Here is a 16,398-nt window from a genome sequence, read left to right as displayed (position 1 = left end):
ATTAAATCAAACTTTTAAAAAGTTACACATTTGAGGTTATGTAATAATTCAAATTGACCCACATTTTTTTTTTAACTGCACAAATTCATCTTTATATTGCAAATAATCATTTGATACTACATATTTGATGAATATTGTACCTTTAAATGCCAAATAAAACTGCACATGGAGAAGAAAAGACATCTTTACTATGTGAAGATGGTTTATGGGACATTAATAATCATCTGTAGGTTATATTCCTTTGCAGATTTTATTCATCAATATATAATAATTATGAAAATATTTTGGGGGTTTGTTTTATGAAAGCTGAATGATTAAAAATTAAAATGTCCCGATGTGTTGGTCAGTGGATTTATTCTTATGCACTTATCAATAACATTATCCATTGATCAGAGAAAAGTTTTCCAATAAAATAATGTTTTTAAAGAATTTGTGGCTTTAGAAATGAGAATATATTACTTAGATTAAAGTTATGACACCCGGACAGAAAAACAACACAACATATTCTGGATGTTTACTTTTTTTTAATTTCCTTCAAAAACAGGAAAACTAAATAAAACGTTCCTCTTTGGTTAATTATTCATCCACCCAGCAGCTTTTTCTTTAAATTAAACATTTACAAAATTCAAAATAAAAACAAAAATACGACACAAGAGGTTCAAATCATAAATATTCACAGTGCGTTTTCCAAATGAAATCACAAACTCTCTCCAGTCATAATCCTCCGTACGCAATCAGAGGGTCTCGTCTAAATGTAACGAGCTGTAACGTTCAGGAGACGCTGCGGCCGTCCTGAGGATAACAATAATCACAATATTATGTCTTTCATTCGTTTTCTTATTTTTGGTATAAAGTGCTTTTCCTACATTTCTTAAGGCGATACTGAAAGTATCCTGGCAGAATATTATTAAGTTGGCAAAATAAATCCAGGCACTTTTTTTTTCGGACATAGAAAGAAAAAAAACATCATTCAAGTAAAGACGCCGTCTCTTCTTCTTCTTCTCCCAAGACGCGGTGGCGGCGCCGAGCTCCTCGTGGTCGTCCCCGCCGCTCGCCGTCTTCTGGCGCTTCTTCGCCCCCCCGTCCTCCAGCAGGAACTCGCACCTCTTCTTCTCTCTTTCCTCCTGCCGTCCTGCTGGCTTGCTGCTGGGCCTCCCGCCTTCCTCCATCTCTTACTCCCCCTCTTCCTCCTCCCATGGACCACCTCCTGCTCTCACGGCCACCGTCTCCCCGTTGGTGCCTTCTTCTCTGCCCGGCCTCAGCTTCCACTCTTCCTTTTCAACCGTTTTGTTCGGCGTGAAGTCTGGGTCTCTCTCGTGACTCTGAGAGGGGGGAGGGGGGGAGAGGCGGGCCCCTGGCGGTCTGGAGCACCCCGGTGGATCCTGCCGGTGGTCTTCGTGCTGACACTTGGATGTGTGTGTGCTTCGCTCCGGCAGCTCGAGGGCTCTGCTTTCCCGTCTTCTTCCACCGGAGCATTTCCTGCTGAGTGGAGGTGAACTCTTGGCGTCTCTCCTCTCCGTGTCGTGTGACTTGGAATGAGAGGAGGACGGGGGGTTCCTCTGTTGCTCCCCGTCTCTCCCTTTCTCTCCCTCCCTTGATCTTTTGCTCTCTCTCTCCCTCGGCCTCTCCCTCACTCTATCCCTCCGTCTCTCCCTGTCTGAATACGCAGCGCTGTCATTTCTGTCCTTGCCACTAGAGGGAGCCACACGACGGTGGGGGCTTTTCTCTCTCTCCCTTCCTCTCTCCCTTTCCACTGACCTCTCTCGCTTTTCTTCCTTCTGCCAGTCCCTGTTGGTTCTCGTCTCTGAAGGCAAAGACGATGCAAGAGCGTCCGCTTGAGCTTTGGCCACGCCCTCACGGCGCTCTTCTTCCTCCCGCTTGGTGCGAGGGACCTGGGAGAGACATCAGAGGTCAGTTCCTCCACCAACACGTCAACAATTATAAAAACATTAAATCCAAAAAGAACATAATCAACCCACTACACCAGGATTATGAATCTCTCTCTCCCCCTCTCCCTCTCTCTCTCTCTCTCTCTCTCTCTCTCTCTCTCTCTCTCTCCTCTCTCTCTCTCTCTCTCTCTCTCTCCTCTCTCCTCTCTCTCTCTCTCTCTCTCTCTCGCTCTCTCTCTCTCTCTCCTCTCTCTCCCCCTCTCTCTCTCTCTCTCTCTCTCCTCCCTCTCTCTCTCCTCTCTCTCTCTCTCCTCCCTCTCTCTCCTCTCTCTCTCTCTCCTCTCTCTCTCCTCTCTCTCTCTCTCTCTCTCTCTCTCTCCTCTCTCTCTCTCTCTCTCTCTCTCTCTCTCTCTCTCTCTCTCTCTCCCTCCCTCCTCTCTCTCTCTCTCCCTCTCTCCCTCTCCCTCTCCTCTCTCTCTCTCTCTCTCTCTCTCTCTCTCTCTCTCCTCTCTCCTCCTCTCTCCTCTCTCTCTCTCCTCCTCTCTCTCTCTCTCCTCTCTCTCTCTCTCTCTCTCTCTCCTCTCTCCTCTCTCCTCTCTCCTCTCCCCTCCCTCCTCTCTCCTCCCTCCCTCCCTCCCTCCCTCCCTACACAGATTCTGGATTAAAATCAGCCAACTATGAGCTTCAGATTTGGTCATATGAATGTTTTGTTTGTATTTGAGAGTTCAAATAAATTAAAAACACAATTGATTCCAAATGTAAACGATACAAATGTTTCTCTTGTACATTTAAAATCTTCCGAGCCGGCGCTCACCGACCTTTACGACCTCAGCGTGTTCCTCCTCCAGAGCTTTCACCATCGGGCTCTGCTGCCGCGGACCCCCGGAGCTGCACACACACACAATTATACGGTGGCACACAGAGTTGACTGTCATGCTGATCGTGTCATCTTGCGAGTGAACAGAATAAAAGAAATCGAAAGTAAAGCGTAAAAGTCATTTTGAGTTACATGAATGTTCCGATACGTTTTAGTCTGTTTTCTTTTGATCAGCATCCAGTCAACACGTTCTGTGTTTACATCTCTGTACATTAGTTTCCCGTTAAAAGCTTTTGGAGCCGTGTTATTTTTTGCTCAACTGGCAGAACGAGGAGCAGCTTTCGTTCATTAATGGCGACGCATTTCGGTCTTTTTCTGACAGCGGGTCAGTTTTAAATATTGCGTCACGGGACAAGAAGAAACAAAGTTTCATGAAACTCATTCTGACCTGCCGTGGTCCACCGAGGAGTTGGGTCCGTCTCGGTGGTTCTGGTTTCTGCTCCTCTGGGACCCCAGCGTGTCCTCCTCTTCCTCCTCCTCTTCCTCCTTTGACTCCCCCGGCAGGTCGTCTCTGTTCTCCTCGCAGGTGCTTTCTGCCATCGCCGGCCCCGCCTCCACTCCCCTCTCGTCGCTCAGCTCTTCTCCTTTACTGGCCTCCATCCCGTCTCTTTCATCCCCCTGCTTTTCACTCTCCTTCGTCGTCTCCTCTTCTCCTCTGGGGGCGCTATGCCAGAAGTCAAAGTCCTCCTTCTTCTCTCCGAGGTCTTTTTTCTCCAACATTTCTCCCTCATCATCTCTGAAAGTCGCCTTCTCCCATTTCTGTCTTGCATCTCCTTCATCTGGTGTGATCTTCTCTTCAGACGCTCCGTCCACGTCTTCATCGTCATTCTCCGTCTCTCCATTAGCAGCCATCTTTGTTTTCTCTATATAAAACAGCTGCTCTTTTTCAGTTCCCTCTTCCTTCCTGTTTCCATCCAGGTTGATGTTGATGTTGATGTTGATCTTCTTCTGTGGTTTCACCGGTATCCCTCCCTCCCAGATGTCCCTCTCCGTCAGCGGCCATGTTTTTCTCTCTTTTTTCTTCTCCATTTTGGGCTTCTTTCTATCGAATGGATTCGGGGATTCGCTCCTGCGGGGTTTGGGGTCCTCCGCCGTGTTAGTTTTCAGGCTTTTGCTGTTTTCAACCTTCAGAGAGCTTCTCTTGACGTCCTCTCCTTTTCTTTTCCTGCTCCTCTCTGATCTCGAGTCGGCATCCGGCGCGTCTCGCTCTCTGCTTTTCTTTTCCTTGTGCCGCCTCTCCTCCTCCGGCCTGGAGTCCGAGCGCCGGCCTCTTCTCCGTCCCGTCTCCTTGTCCGAAGTCCTGTGCGCTCGGCTTTTTCTCTCGTCGTCTTTATCCGAACGTTTGTCGGGTTTGAGGAGCGGTTGCGCCGACTCCACGGCGTCGCCGGCAGCTGCTTCGTCCCGCGCTGGAGGGCCGTCCTTGAAGGCATCTGGCCCGGTGCTGCGTCTCCTCTCGTCCTTCCTGCAGGCGTCCGTGGAGTCTGCGGCATCAGGGGAGGACGACTCCTCTTCTCCTCCGTTCTTCTCCTCCTGCTCGTGTTTCACGGTGGCGAGGTTCTCCAAACCCTCGCCGGTTGCCTTCTTCTCGTCCTCGCGACCCTCTCGCGGTTCCGCGACCTTACCGCCCTTTGCGAGCGGGACCGAGCGGCGGCCGGCCCTCTCGGCGCGCGGAGCTCCGTCTTTGGACGGCGTGGAGCCGGACGACCGAGACGACCGGCTGCCGTCGGACGAGCGAGACGGAGAGGAGCGGCTGTCGCTGGACGACCGAGACGGCGTGGAGCGGCTGTCCCTCGAAGACCGAGAGGGAAGGGAGCGGCTGTCGCTGGACGACCGAGGCGAGCGGCGTTCCGGCCGAGCGGCGCGCCCGCGAGAGTCCGGGGCGTCCCCGCCTCCTTCGCCGCCCCCCCCCCACTGCGGAGGAGGGGGGATATTGAGGAGGGGGACAGGCAGCTGGTGGAAGTGGCCGACGTAGCTGCTGAAATATTTATCGCACCACTCTTTGTAGTCCCGGTTCCACTGCAGGTAGCGCTCTCGGTCCAGCTCCTGGCCGCCGCTCTGATTGGCCCGCTGAGCGTGCAGCTGTCCGGGTAAACTGCCCCCCGAGGGTCTCGCCTCCCTCTGGTGATGTTCTCCTCCCTGCCTCCTGGTGCCGTAGCTGCTCGAAGACGATTTCTTGCTGTGGTGCCGACTGCGGCTGACGCTCTTGCCGCGATCCGCCGCCGCCGCCGCCTTGGGCCTGGAGCGGTAGCCGACTCGGGGCGAAGAGGACGAGGACGGCGTGGGGGAACGTTTGTAGCCGTAGCTGTAGGAGCGGGAGGAAGTGGAGCGGCTGTGGAGGTCTCCGCGGCGGGAGTAAGGCGAGTGAGGCCTGGGGGAAGAAGTGCAACGTGAGAGAGAGAACGCTGAGGAAACATCCTGCTCAGCGCATATCTGAAAGAATAATATATTATCATCAGATTCAGAGCAAAATCGGTATCAGTCTCAAATATCCAGTTGTGGTCGCGCTATCATAGATTATAGTGAGTACCAGGAATAAAGCAACACGATATATGTAAGAACCATTCTATGGAGAAACACAATAAAGAATTAACAACAAAGATTCTTGCAAAACTCGACAAAAGTACCTGGATCTGCCGTGGGACCGGGACCGGGACCTGCTCGAGGAGCGAGAAGACTTGAACTTCTCAGAGCGAGAGGAGGAGCGTCTGTGGGAAGATCCTCCGTGAGGTGACCTGAGTAACAGAGGGTTTCATATTACTACTGATATGTTGTCCTTATACTAAACAGCTGGCACTCTACCAACACTCAAAGGAATCAACTTAAAAACACAGAGCACAAGTTTCAATAAGGCCACTTTATAGTTTCCTTTGCTTCCCGGATTTTAAGTAAGGACAATAAAAAAAAAAGGATGAAACAATAGAACAAGGTAAGTCACATGCTCAATACACAGACACCTTACCTTTCCTTCTTTCTCTGATGCTGGAACCACTCACTGGGGATGAGGGCGGGGATGGAGGCCAAGGGGCAGAGGGACGGGATAGGGGACCCCTGGAGGTTTGGGAGTGCCCAGAGGGGGGGAGTCGGCGGGTACCCCGGGGGGTAACCGGGGAGAGGCTGCTGAGCGGCGAGGAATGTGTGAAAATGAGGGGAGGGAAAGAGAGGAGGAGGAGGAGTTGAGGGATATGAGGAAACAGAGGGAGGAGGCTGCTGGGCGGTGGATTCATTCCAGCCTCCAGGGGGACAGAGTGAGGAGGAGGAGGAGCTGCGGGAGGGAGGAAGAGGAAAAGACATGAGACAGGAGTCCAATAGAGACCAGTATCTAAACGTGGTACTAGTATCCTAACTGACCTTTCCCAGGACGTTGGCGGCGCCGAGGGTTTTGGGGCCGGACCTGTGGCTTCAGGGAACACATGGTTTATTTGTGTTGTTGATGTTACAACATAATAATAATACATCAAGAACTTGACGCCGCTTCTCACCTGAAGGTGGCGGCTCGACATTCAGCCCGACCGTCTGCGGCGGCTCCATCAGAGGAGGAAGCTTCGCCTGAGCAGCGACACACATGGGTGTCAGACAGAGAAGCTTTGCTGCATCATGCTAGTGTGTGTGTGTGTGTGTGTGCGCTCACTACGGGTATCAGCTGTGATGGGGCGTCAGTGGGGTCTTTGGGTGAAACCGGTACAGACGGGGTGGCGGCAGCCGCTGAGTCATCGCTGGTCTTTTCTTCAGCCTCTCTGAACAAACAACACACATACATCACGGTACCGCACAAACGTACCACCGGGCTGATTGTTTACCGGTTCTTTATTTCAAGTCCATAGTGACACATTTTGATGGCACAACATTAGATTTCTGACGACGAGTGAGAAGCTCTTATTTCTTCATGGCTCTCAAATACTAGAGGTCAACCAGAGGTCGTTCACGTTATTTTAAACCGGTGACGTCGTCTGACTAAGTTAAACTGAGTGACCTGAGCTCTGCCGTGTCATTTTTAATAAAGCACCACATCACAAAGTGTGTTGACTGAACTGCTGCACGGCCCGGAGCGCCGACTCCCCCTGACGCACCGAAACGGAGCCGGAACATTCACACACCGGTTTTGGAAAAGCAAAACAATCGATTTGTGTACAAAGGCGAGCGAGGAACGGAGGGAGAACGTTTAACCAGCTTAGTGGATTTACTCAGAGTCTTACATCATTTATTCTGCTAAATGCAGGGCGACATTCTGTTATCCATCAAATGAACCGTGGCTGGCAGACCGATGTGCTGCATGAGCACAATCACACTTTCACTCTCGGTTCCCGAAAGAGATTATTAGTATTATTATTATGAGTCAGAAAAAAACGACAAATTCAATTAAAAATTGTAGTCTATAATCACAAGGGCTATTTGAAGCACTTTGCCTTGTACTCCAGCAGGAGGGGGGGGGGGGTGGTTCATAAAACATGACCATTGAGTAACTAGTCTAAGGGGTATTCTGACTTTATAACTTTAAAAAGTTACAACCATACACAACGAGCCACAAGAGGCGGCCGAGCTCCACACGTCGTCGTCTTTGTGTGCGAGTGTGTTTGACTTGTAGGTACTTGTCGGGTTCCTCCAGGTGGCTTTGCACAGGCTGCAGGGAAGCGGTGGGAGCAGAGGAGGCGGGGCCTGTTGCTGTGGGCGGAGCCACACACACCTGAGCCACTGGCGGTGGTGTGTGTGCAGCCTGTGAGTGGTGCAGGAGAGGGTCCTAGAGGAGGAAGACAGCAGGACCACACAGAGGGTAGTCGGGCTATTTGTGTGTGAAGAAACATACAAATTAACTTTTACAAAGATATCTCTTTTTTTTATCTGATGAAGACGTAAAAGGAAGACACATTTATCACGGGCTGCCGTTTAAAACTTGCAGCATACTGCGATTTCTAACTCGTGTTTGCACAGCGCTGAGAAGATAAGTGTTTAAGAGCAGGCAAACGTCAGAGCGAGAAAAGCAAACACAGTAATCATTCCGTTTTCTCCAGAGTGACACAGGTAACGCGCCGCTCCTCTTTCTGCCCCCAGAGGCAACGCATCGTTAAAGAAGGTTTACCAGCTGGCTGCTGGTCGACGGGGGAGGCTTCCGCGGCAGGCTGGGCTCGCCGACCGGGGGCGGGGTCGGGACGGGGCTCGGCGTCAGGGTGGGGTTTTGGGATTGGGAGGGGCCGCACCCTTTCTTCTGACTTTTAGAGACGCCTTGCTCCTTCTTAAAATAGTCCACAGCCTGGGTCAGAGGTTGAACAAAATAACAAGCTTTTGGTCAGACACTGTCAGATCAAATCTATTTACTTAAAAATCTCCATTCCCATCAATATATTTTCTATCCATCCGTCAATTCACCTGTCGAAGGAACTTATTGGCTATCAGGTTGTCGGGGGAGACGTCCGGTTGGCTGCAGGTGGGGCAGACGTGGTCCTCTGAATCCAGGAGGGCGGTGCGAATACCTGAGCACCAGATGAAGACACTTTAAATGTAAACATCGGACTGAAAAAGTACTTTTAACTGGTTAAAATGTCTTGATGGACATCACACACCAGGACCAGAGTTACTGGACGTGTGTGTGTGTGTGGCACAGACTCACAGTCGTCACAGTAGCTGTTCCCGCAGCAGGGTATGACCACGGCGTCGCTCAGCAGGTCGTGACAGAGCAGACAGAGGAGCTCCTCCGATACAGGGTCCTCCTCCTCCTCCGTCTCCGGCTGCTCCTGGGGGAGGAACGGCGGCCGCTCCTTCTTGCCGATGGCGTACGCCGCGCTGCGGGCGGACAGATTTCACTTTGGCTTTACGGGTTTCGAGGGAGCGTTTAACCAGCGACTCAACACATTCTAACGGGCTGTTCAAATTGAGTCTTGCTAAGCAAGTATTTATTATTGTTATAATTATTTTCATTCAGGTTTCATACACATGTTGACCAATGGATGTCCAGGACTCCAAACCAAATTTCCACGACCAAACTTTGTGAACTCTTGGTGTAGACATGAAAAAGTAAGAAAATGTCAGAGAATTCCAAAGCATACAGTAAATAACCTTAAACGACACAAATGAATAAGAGACAATAGTTTAGATTAAAAGAATAAACATTTATGTCTTTTCAGTTAAGGTGCGAGTGTGAAAGAGAGTATGCCGGCTTATATTTTGAGCGTCATTCTTTTAAAAAGCATATTAATTATTTAAAACTCAGCATAAATGCACATATGACACATTTTCATGACTTCTAAAATTTTGGGGATTTTTTTTTTCATGACTTTTCCAGGCCTGGAAATAACCATTTACAAATTCCATGACTCGACATGACCGTACGAACCCTGATTATTAATATTATTATATGCTCAGCTGTGTTTGTCACTCCTGGAGTGATAAACTCTGTCATAAAAACACTCGAACGAGATCGATACCGCTCCAATGTGTGTGAGAGATCTCGAGGCGGAGCCAGGCTGCACGCTGACCCTCGTTTTCAGTCTAAACCATTTCTTTAAAAACACGACACACACACACACACAGGTCTCACATGTCGATGGTGGGAACGGCGTAGCGCCCGCAGCTGGTCAGCATGGCTCCCTTGGTGTTGGGGTCGTCCACCTCCACCATGAAGGACCGGGGGATACCCGTGCTCTTCTTAATTCTCGTGGGGGCTTGGAAGTTTTTATCCTGCTACACACACACACAAATAATGTCGTATAGATGTTAAAACACAGACCAATCAAATCATCTTCTATTCAGAGAAATGCAAGATGGCGGCCTCAGAGGGACGAGCACATGCTCTCACCACGTTGACGGGACAGTTCCTGATGTGGTGTCCGGTGTTACCACAGCGGTAACAGGTGTAGTTGGCAGGCAGCACAGTCCCAAACTTCTTGGTGTAACTAGAGACGGATGAAGAAAGACAATAAACGGGAGGATTGTGTCGTGAAGGAGATTTGAAAGGTTTTAAAAAAGGTGACTCACTTCAAGGTGCCGTAGCTGGACTGAGTCATCATCGCTTTGATCTTATCCTCCTCAGACCCATCCACATCGGCCAGGTTAGCAATCTACACACACACACACACGCACGCACACTTCAACTCACGTGATCCGGCGTAGACACGTGAACGATAATAATTGTTTCAAAACGGAGAGAAAAGAAGAGAGGATACCTGAGCGAAAAACGGCACGGCTCTGGAGGAGCTCTGGTCGTCCATCTGTTAGAATTAAACACAGAATCAGTTTTTCCGAGAGCCTCCGGGGTCTGGGTCTCAGGGGGGAAAGATGGCTTGGAAAAGAAACACTCAGAAGTCTGAGCACCTGGACTCGCCGCTTCACCTGCGGTCGCGTTGGTGACGTCAGCTGGAAGTCATAACTCCTTTAATAACCGACACAGAGCATCCAGCTGGGATATTCATACAGAGTGGATGATACACGTCTGCTGCTTCACTTCTTAACTCTTAGAACACTCCCTGGCAGTTTTAAACATTTCATAGAATAAAACAAACAAACATCTTCTTCACCTGAGCACCTCTCATCACCTGAAATGTTTTTGTGCACCTCTTCTCTGGTTTGTTCCTGAGCTGGAATAGATTTACAGACAGTAAAAACCTTTAAAAAAAAGCTAAAATCTACACGTGTGACCGACTGAAGTAAACATCACAAAAAGTACAGTCAGCGTCAGGTAGTGCGATTATTGATCTTTAAAGTCAATCAATAAATTAACTAAATAAGATTTAAAAAATATGATAAAAAAAAAAAATTCACACAAACATATTCATGTACATAATGTAACTTTATTTGGCCACTTAAAAGTCACCATGCTGGAGTAGAGACCGACTTTACGGTATTAGATTGTTTACGGTATAATACTTTATTCATTTGCTGGAGTAGAGATTGAAGTTCGCCCAATATATACACAATATGATTGTATATATTTTTTGGCTTTCCTGCTAAATGAAAAAGTGAAAACAAGATTTTAACATTCAATTGTTAAATGTCTAATGATGACGGAAGTAGCGTGAGTGTAATCGGCTCTCGTGAAGTCAAACATATAATCAATACATCAGACGGCTTCGTACAAACGTCTTTATTGGCAGAAAAACACAAAGGAAGTTTTTTTTTGTGCAGCACGATAAACTCAAAGCACGAAGAAGAGTGGAAGACACTTCTAGTGAGAAACCAGAGAGAACATCAGGTCAGTGCACAGCAGTCAACGCCTCTGAGAGGAGTTAGTTTACAGGATCACGAGCAGAACAGCGCCGCAGCGCTCTCTGAAGGGTTGAGGGAGGCGTTAGTCGTTTATTGAACCCAGCCTGAATATAAAAAGACTTTTATTTACTGTATTTGAAGAGATTGTTTGGGGTTAATTAATGAAACAGTTCCCAGCAAAGTTCTCTAGATTATCCAGAGGCTAGATTTTGATTATTTTGTGTAAGCCAATATACTGAATACAATTTAAATGTCAGCCACACAGCCATCGAACGAGGCTACACGAACACTACCGCTCAAAAGTTTGGGGTCACTTGGAAACAGAAAAAAAACAACGTAGAAATGTCCTTATTTTTCAAAGTAAAGCACTGTGTATTTGAATGAAGATACCATTAAATTAATCATAAATATACATAGTTAATGTGGTAAATGACTATTCTCTGGTGGTTAATGAAGTCTCTACAGAGGTGTGTAGAGGCCCATCTCCAGTGTTCTAATGGTACATTGTGTTATCGCCTTAGAAGACTAACAGAGGGGTAGAAAACCCTTTTCATGTGAGTGCAGCTGAAAACAGTTATGCTGGTGAGAGAAGCTATAAAACTGGCCTTCTTTTGAGCTTGAAGAACAACATTAATATTTAAATAAAAATCATTATTTATAACCTCGTCAAAGTCTTGACTATATTTTCTCTTCATTTTGTAATTCATTGATAAATAAAAGGGTCAGTTTTCATGGAAAACAGCAAATTGTCTGGGTGACCACAAGCTTTTGAACAGAAGTGTATATTTATAAAATCTCTGAATGTTTTCAGAGAGAGAGCGAGGGGCTACTGGGCGACGACTGCTCATAAAGCAACAGTTGGTTTTATCAGCAGTGAAAAGGCGGCGTGATAAAGTCTGACCTGCCCATCAAGCCCTCAGACACCCGCTGATCCTCTGGAGACGCAGCCTCCCTAGAGGGTGGGCCTAGAGGCCCTAGTGGATACATACGGTATTGCGTTTCCTTACCTTTATGGTTAATAATACAGTACTGGCTATTTGTAAACTTCACCAGGTTCAACTATTTTAATAGCTTTAATAAAATGTGTTAGAGCAGATAAAATAGAATCCCGACAGGCATACTACTTCCTCTCTGCAACAGGACCTTAGACCGCAGGAAATAAAGAGGCGTTCAGGGACTGAGATTGAAGTTTCATTTGTTTAAACCACTCCCACCAAATCACACACTGGACTAATGTTAAAGCAAACCGCTGATGGGTGGCGATAACAATGAGTGTGTGTGTGGTGGCGCTCCAGGAGGAGGAGGTGCAGTGCGATTTGCTTTGGTTACGTACGGCTTTGTAGGCTCCAAAGGCTTGGTGAGTCTGGACATCGGATCGCTCGCTGAAACAGAAGAAGAAAAAGACACCAATTCTTCATTCTTACCTTTCACAATAAAAGCCCTAGACATATCATTATTTTGCATTTTAGTGCCATTTATCTGCACTTTTTCCACAGCGCGTTGATGTACTTTGACAAGGAAGGAAGCTTCATGAGGGATATTTTTCAGCTTTCTTATTTTCTCCACCTCCACGTTTCTCCTCCGTCACCCCGTCTCTCGCCCACGCTCGTTTCAAAAGTTTATTTTATTCGCCGACTAGAACCTTTGATATAATATGTGACTTTACTCTGGCTGCAGGAACTTGCACCGTTCCTGTTTGTTGTTCCCCTGATCGCTTTATCTCGCCGTGACGCGTCTCACTTGAACCTGATGTTTACTGTTGCTGTTTTCACCCGAGTCGAGGCCGCGGCACAACCTCAACATTTGACCTATTTAACGGTACGATAACCCAAACACTCCACCCGACAATATAACTGACCCACATAGGACATTTCTAATAACTCAAAACTGTTGTGAGTTAATCTTCCCTTTAGTTGATTTTTAACATTTGACGTTAAGTTTAATGTAAAAAGTCTTTAAAATGACCCAAAAATCACGGCTATCTCCGAAGCCCTTTGGAAGCTGAGGGACATCCAGCCTGCTCGTCCAGGTGGAGAATGGATTTAAGCGGTACGGCCCTCTTTGGCCCTCTTTCCTGTCCATTCGTCCGCATGGTGCTGACGGGGCTAATCACATGTTCCAGGGAGGTCTTTTCCTGCCTCCCATGCATAAAACACACACCGCTGCTGGTTGTCCCCCCTAAGCCCGACTGATACCTGGGTAATCCCCCTGAACGTCACCATGGCGTTCCACGTCTACTCTTTCCTCTTTTCCTGCGAGCACATTGTCGAAGGGACGAGTTGTTCTTACTGACTGAAGGATTCAGGCTTCTGTATCGGTTCTTCATGTTTATCGCATTGTTTTCTCCATCGTGATCCTCTATGCTGCTGCCGTGTATAACAATTCTACAAGGGCTCCTATATTATGTTAACCTGCCATCTACTTTGCATAAGAGAGCTTAAGATCGGTATTTATTGTCAAATATACGATGTGGGCCTTTCAAAAGAAAATATGTACATTTCAGACAATCATTTTGAATAATTTTCTTATTTATAAATGTGACTATTATTGAGGCCGATGACGTCATCGAGTCACGGCTGTGCAGTATTTACTCATATATCAAAGTGATCCACGGCCGAGGCCTCGAAGAGGGACGACGCAACACTTGCGGTCGACTTGGAGGCGGCGGCAGCGTACACGCTTTGCAGCAGCGGAGACATCGACACGAGTATTCAGCTACGGTGTGTGGCAAAGCGTAAGAAACACACTTACATGTGGCGCGTCTTGCTCGAGCTGGACTTCCCGCCGATGACCGGGATCCTCCTGACGATGACGGAGGAGCCTTTGGGTATCGAACAGTCGTCATCTTTGTACTCTGAGAAGGAGCAATGGATAAAAGTGGGAGTGCAAAGGAAATGTATATCTCTCCTCTTCAGGGTCTTGAGTACCGTCGGTAACTACTAGCCTTGGACGGTAATTGGTTTATTTCTTGAGTCTTGAGGATCGATGATTATTTACTCTGTCGATTTATCTGCTAGTTATGTTCTTGATTCATAGATTGACTTTTCATTCAAGTTGAATCATACATATACATATATATATATATATAGTCAATTCTACTCTGTACATCTAATTTAACAGAGCAGGTAAAACATTTCTGACAGGATACAACATGCTTTGAACGTGACTATTCACCATTATATTTCATAAAACAAGACCAAAAAGACTTCTTGTTAGCCAAACCCGAGTTAAGAGAAGATACCGACACCCTTTGGATCTATATATATATATATATGCGTGTCTTCAGGGAACCACAGGCTGCATGGCACATCCCTGTTAGACGGACACCTAAATGAAAGAGGCCCGTAAAGTCTGACCCCCCATAAACCCATAACAGTCTCATTTCCCCTCTTATTAAACTTTCTGTAACCTATATCCCCCCTCCCCCCCTCCATTACAAAATGGAAGGATTGTGCATTTAGGTGGAAACACACAACTCAGTGTATTTCGGACTATCTGCAGGATTGAATGAATGTTTAATCTACTTGTTTATGTAGTGACTATATTTGACCTGCAATGCATCACTTTGCTTCCCTGATGATTTTCACGTGTGTGTGTGTGTGTGTGTGTGTGTGAGGTTGGACTTTAAGCTTATGGGCATGACTAGGCTGTGCTCCTTACCCTACCTGTGCTATTTTTACCCCCCACTTCTCTCTCTCTGAGGACTTTTACGAGCGTGCCACTGCCCGGGCGTCTCCACCATCACCAGGCCGTTTAAAGTCAGGAAAGTGGCCCCATTATTGACCCCCCTCTCGTCCCCCTCCCCCCACGTCAAGCCGAAAGAGGCGACTGCGAGCCAGCTGTCAAACACGGACCACGTGTTCGTTTTTCTCCTTTTTTTAACCCCTCTTTCACCACCAAAGTGTAAACCGTCCGCATGAAGCCCGCTCGTCCGCTCGTTACCTTCTTTGCTCTGCGCGTTGGTGATCTGCAGGTCGCAGTCCCCGACTCGCAGCTTCTCCCTGCCCATGATCTGGCTCTTCAGGTCCTTCAGGCTGACGTACAGGCGGTCGAAAACCACCGTGTCGTAGTCGAGTTTGGAGGAGAATTTGTAGTGAATATGAGACATGTTGATAGTGTAACCCAAACCGGGAAAAACACCACGGAATAAGACTCGCCCCGAGGCTAACTGTCAGGAAGCCGCCCGTTGGCACGTTGGTGGTTTGTTGCTATGGGAGCGCAAAGTCGGCTAACTGGAACTAGCGGGCGGTTAGCCGCCGGCTGCGCGAGCGTCACTCCTCGGTAGCTTAAACGAGCTAGTGCGTGACTTAACAACCGGCCGGGTAAAAGTGCCGTTTACACCGGGTGACATTTCCCGGTACGCGTCGGGGAAGCAGCGGCGACTCGAATCAAAACGTCCTTAATTCAAATTAGAACTTTTTCTTTTTAATTTTGTTATTCCTGCCGACGCCGCTTAATCAAGCCGAAAGTCCTCGCTGAGAGAAACCACCAGCTGTTTCCACAGCAGCAGCGGCTCGTCAGCAGTGCACGCGCCGTATGATGCTGCGTTCACGTGACCCCCCACGCGCACACTCCCACTTGTTCAAGGACCGAAGTTATAAATGCGAGGTTGCAAAACACTTCATTTATCCCACATGATATCCTGTATCGCTTCATACGTGTATTATACATTTAAACAAATTAAAAATATAATAAATAAATAAATATATAAAAAAGATATATCCCTTATGTTTTTATGTGTATATTTGCTTTAAGAAACTGTAAATGTTTTGACAAAGCACATGTCAGGTGTATTTCTGTTGTTTTCTTATCGATCTATATATAACGATTATATCTATATAATAGTATATATATTTATGTATATAACAAAATAGCTCAATGAAGGCAGGGTGTGACAATGAAAGGTTTCCTAAAATACAAAAAAAGAAGACGTACATTATTGCCTCTTCCGCGCGCAGTGCGGTGCCCCTGCACCTGTTCGGTCTCAGGGGACAGCAAGCAGGAAGGCTCAAAAAGCAAACCACAGTTACACACCCAATGAAGATGGAAATAATGGCCCTCAGGTGTTCAATTTCCTCTGCTTCAGACTTGACGTCGTGCTTTCTCAAACTGCATTGGGGTCCCAGATGGGGAGTCATACGTAAAGTTACCCACTGCTCACCGCGATTCAGGACCACAGTTGAAGAAACATATTATTTATTTAATTTTAAAATCACAAACTAATGATTTTTTTTAATGCACATCATTTTTTAACTAAAATATATGATTGACTGGAGTTCTGTCACGTGTGAAGCCTAAAGTGTCCACTAGGTGGAGACAACGTATCATTTATGAAGCTGATTCTCTCTGTGTGTGTGTTAAGTGTGTGTGCGCGTGTGCGTGTGTGTGTGGGCATGTGTGTGTCAGCTGAGCTGTACTGCAGTGTGCCGTCAGGCTGAA

At 47.4% G+C, this 16,398-nt stretch overlaps 1 protein-coding gene across 2 annotated transcripts; it reads right to left on the bottom strand.

Annotated features, from left to right (window-relative positions):
- Positions 1-504: 504 nt before the first annotated feature.
- Positions 505-15,455, bottom strand: LOC130188789 (E3 ubiquitin-protein ligase RBBP6-like). Of its 2 annotated transcripts, none has more exons than XM_056407281.1 (19): positions 14,902-15,455; positions 13,711-13,813; positions 12,293-12,341; positions 9,921-9,965; positions 9,733-9,815; positions 9,554-9,650; positions 9,296-9,438; positions 8,369-8,541; positions 8,128-8,231; positions 7,841-8,011; positions 7,353-7,501; positions 6,395-6,500; positions 6,246-6,312; positions 6,115-6,163; positions 5,726-6,028; positions 5,391-5,498; positions 3,155-5,134; positions 2,708-2,777; positions 505-1,892 (listed from the first exon to the last, which is right to left on the bottom strand). In XM_056407281.1, exons 1-19 carry the CDS (start codon positions 15,065-15,067, stop codon positions 1,173-1,175), a joined length of 4,686 nt encoding a protein of 1,561 aa, XP_056263256.1. In that variant the 5' UTR covers positions 15,068-15,455; the 3' UTR covers positions 505-1,172. The 2 variants fall into 2 exon arrangements, with proteins under 2 accessions (XP_056263256.1, XP_056263257.1); XM_056407282.1 differs by having other exon boundaries at positions 6,115-6,157.
- Positions 15,456-16,398: the final 943 nt, after the last annotated feature.

The sequence above is a fragment of the Pseudoliparis swirei genome, chromosome 23, assembly GCF_029220125.1.
Source record: "Pseudoliparis swirei isolate HS2019 ecotype Mariana Trench chromosome 23, NWPU_hadal_v1, whole genome shotgun sequence".
NCBI lineage: Eukaryota > Metazoa > Chordata > Actinopteri > Perciformes > Liparidae > Pseudoliparis > Pseudoliparis swirei.
Note: the sequence above shows the minus strand (reverse complement) of the source record. Positions and strands in the feature narration are given on the sequence as shown.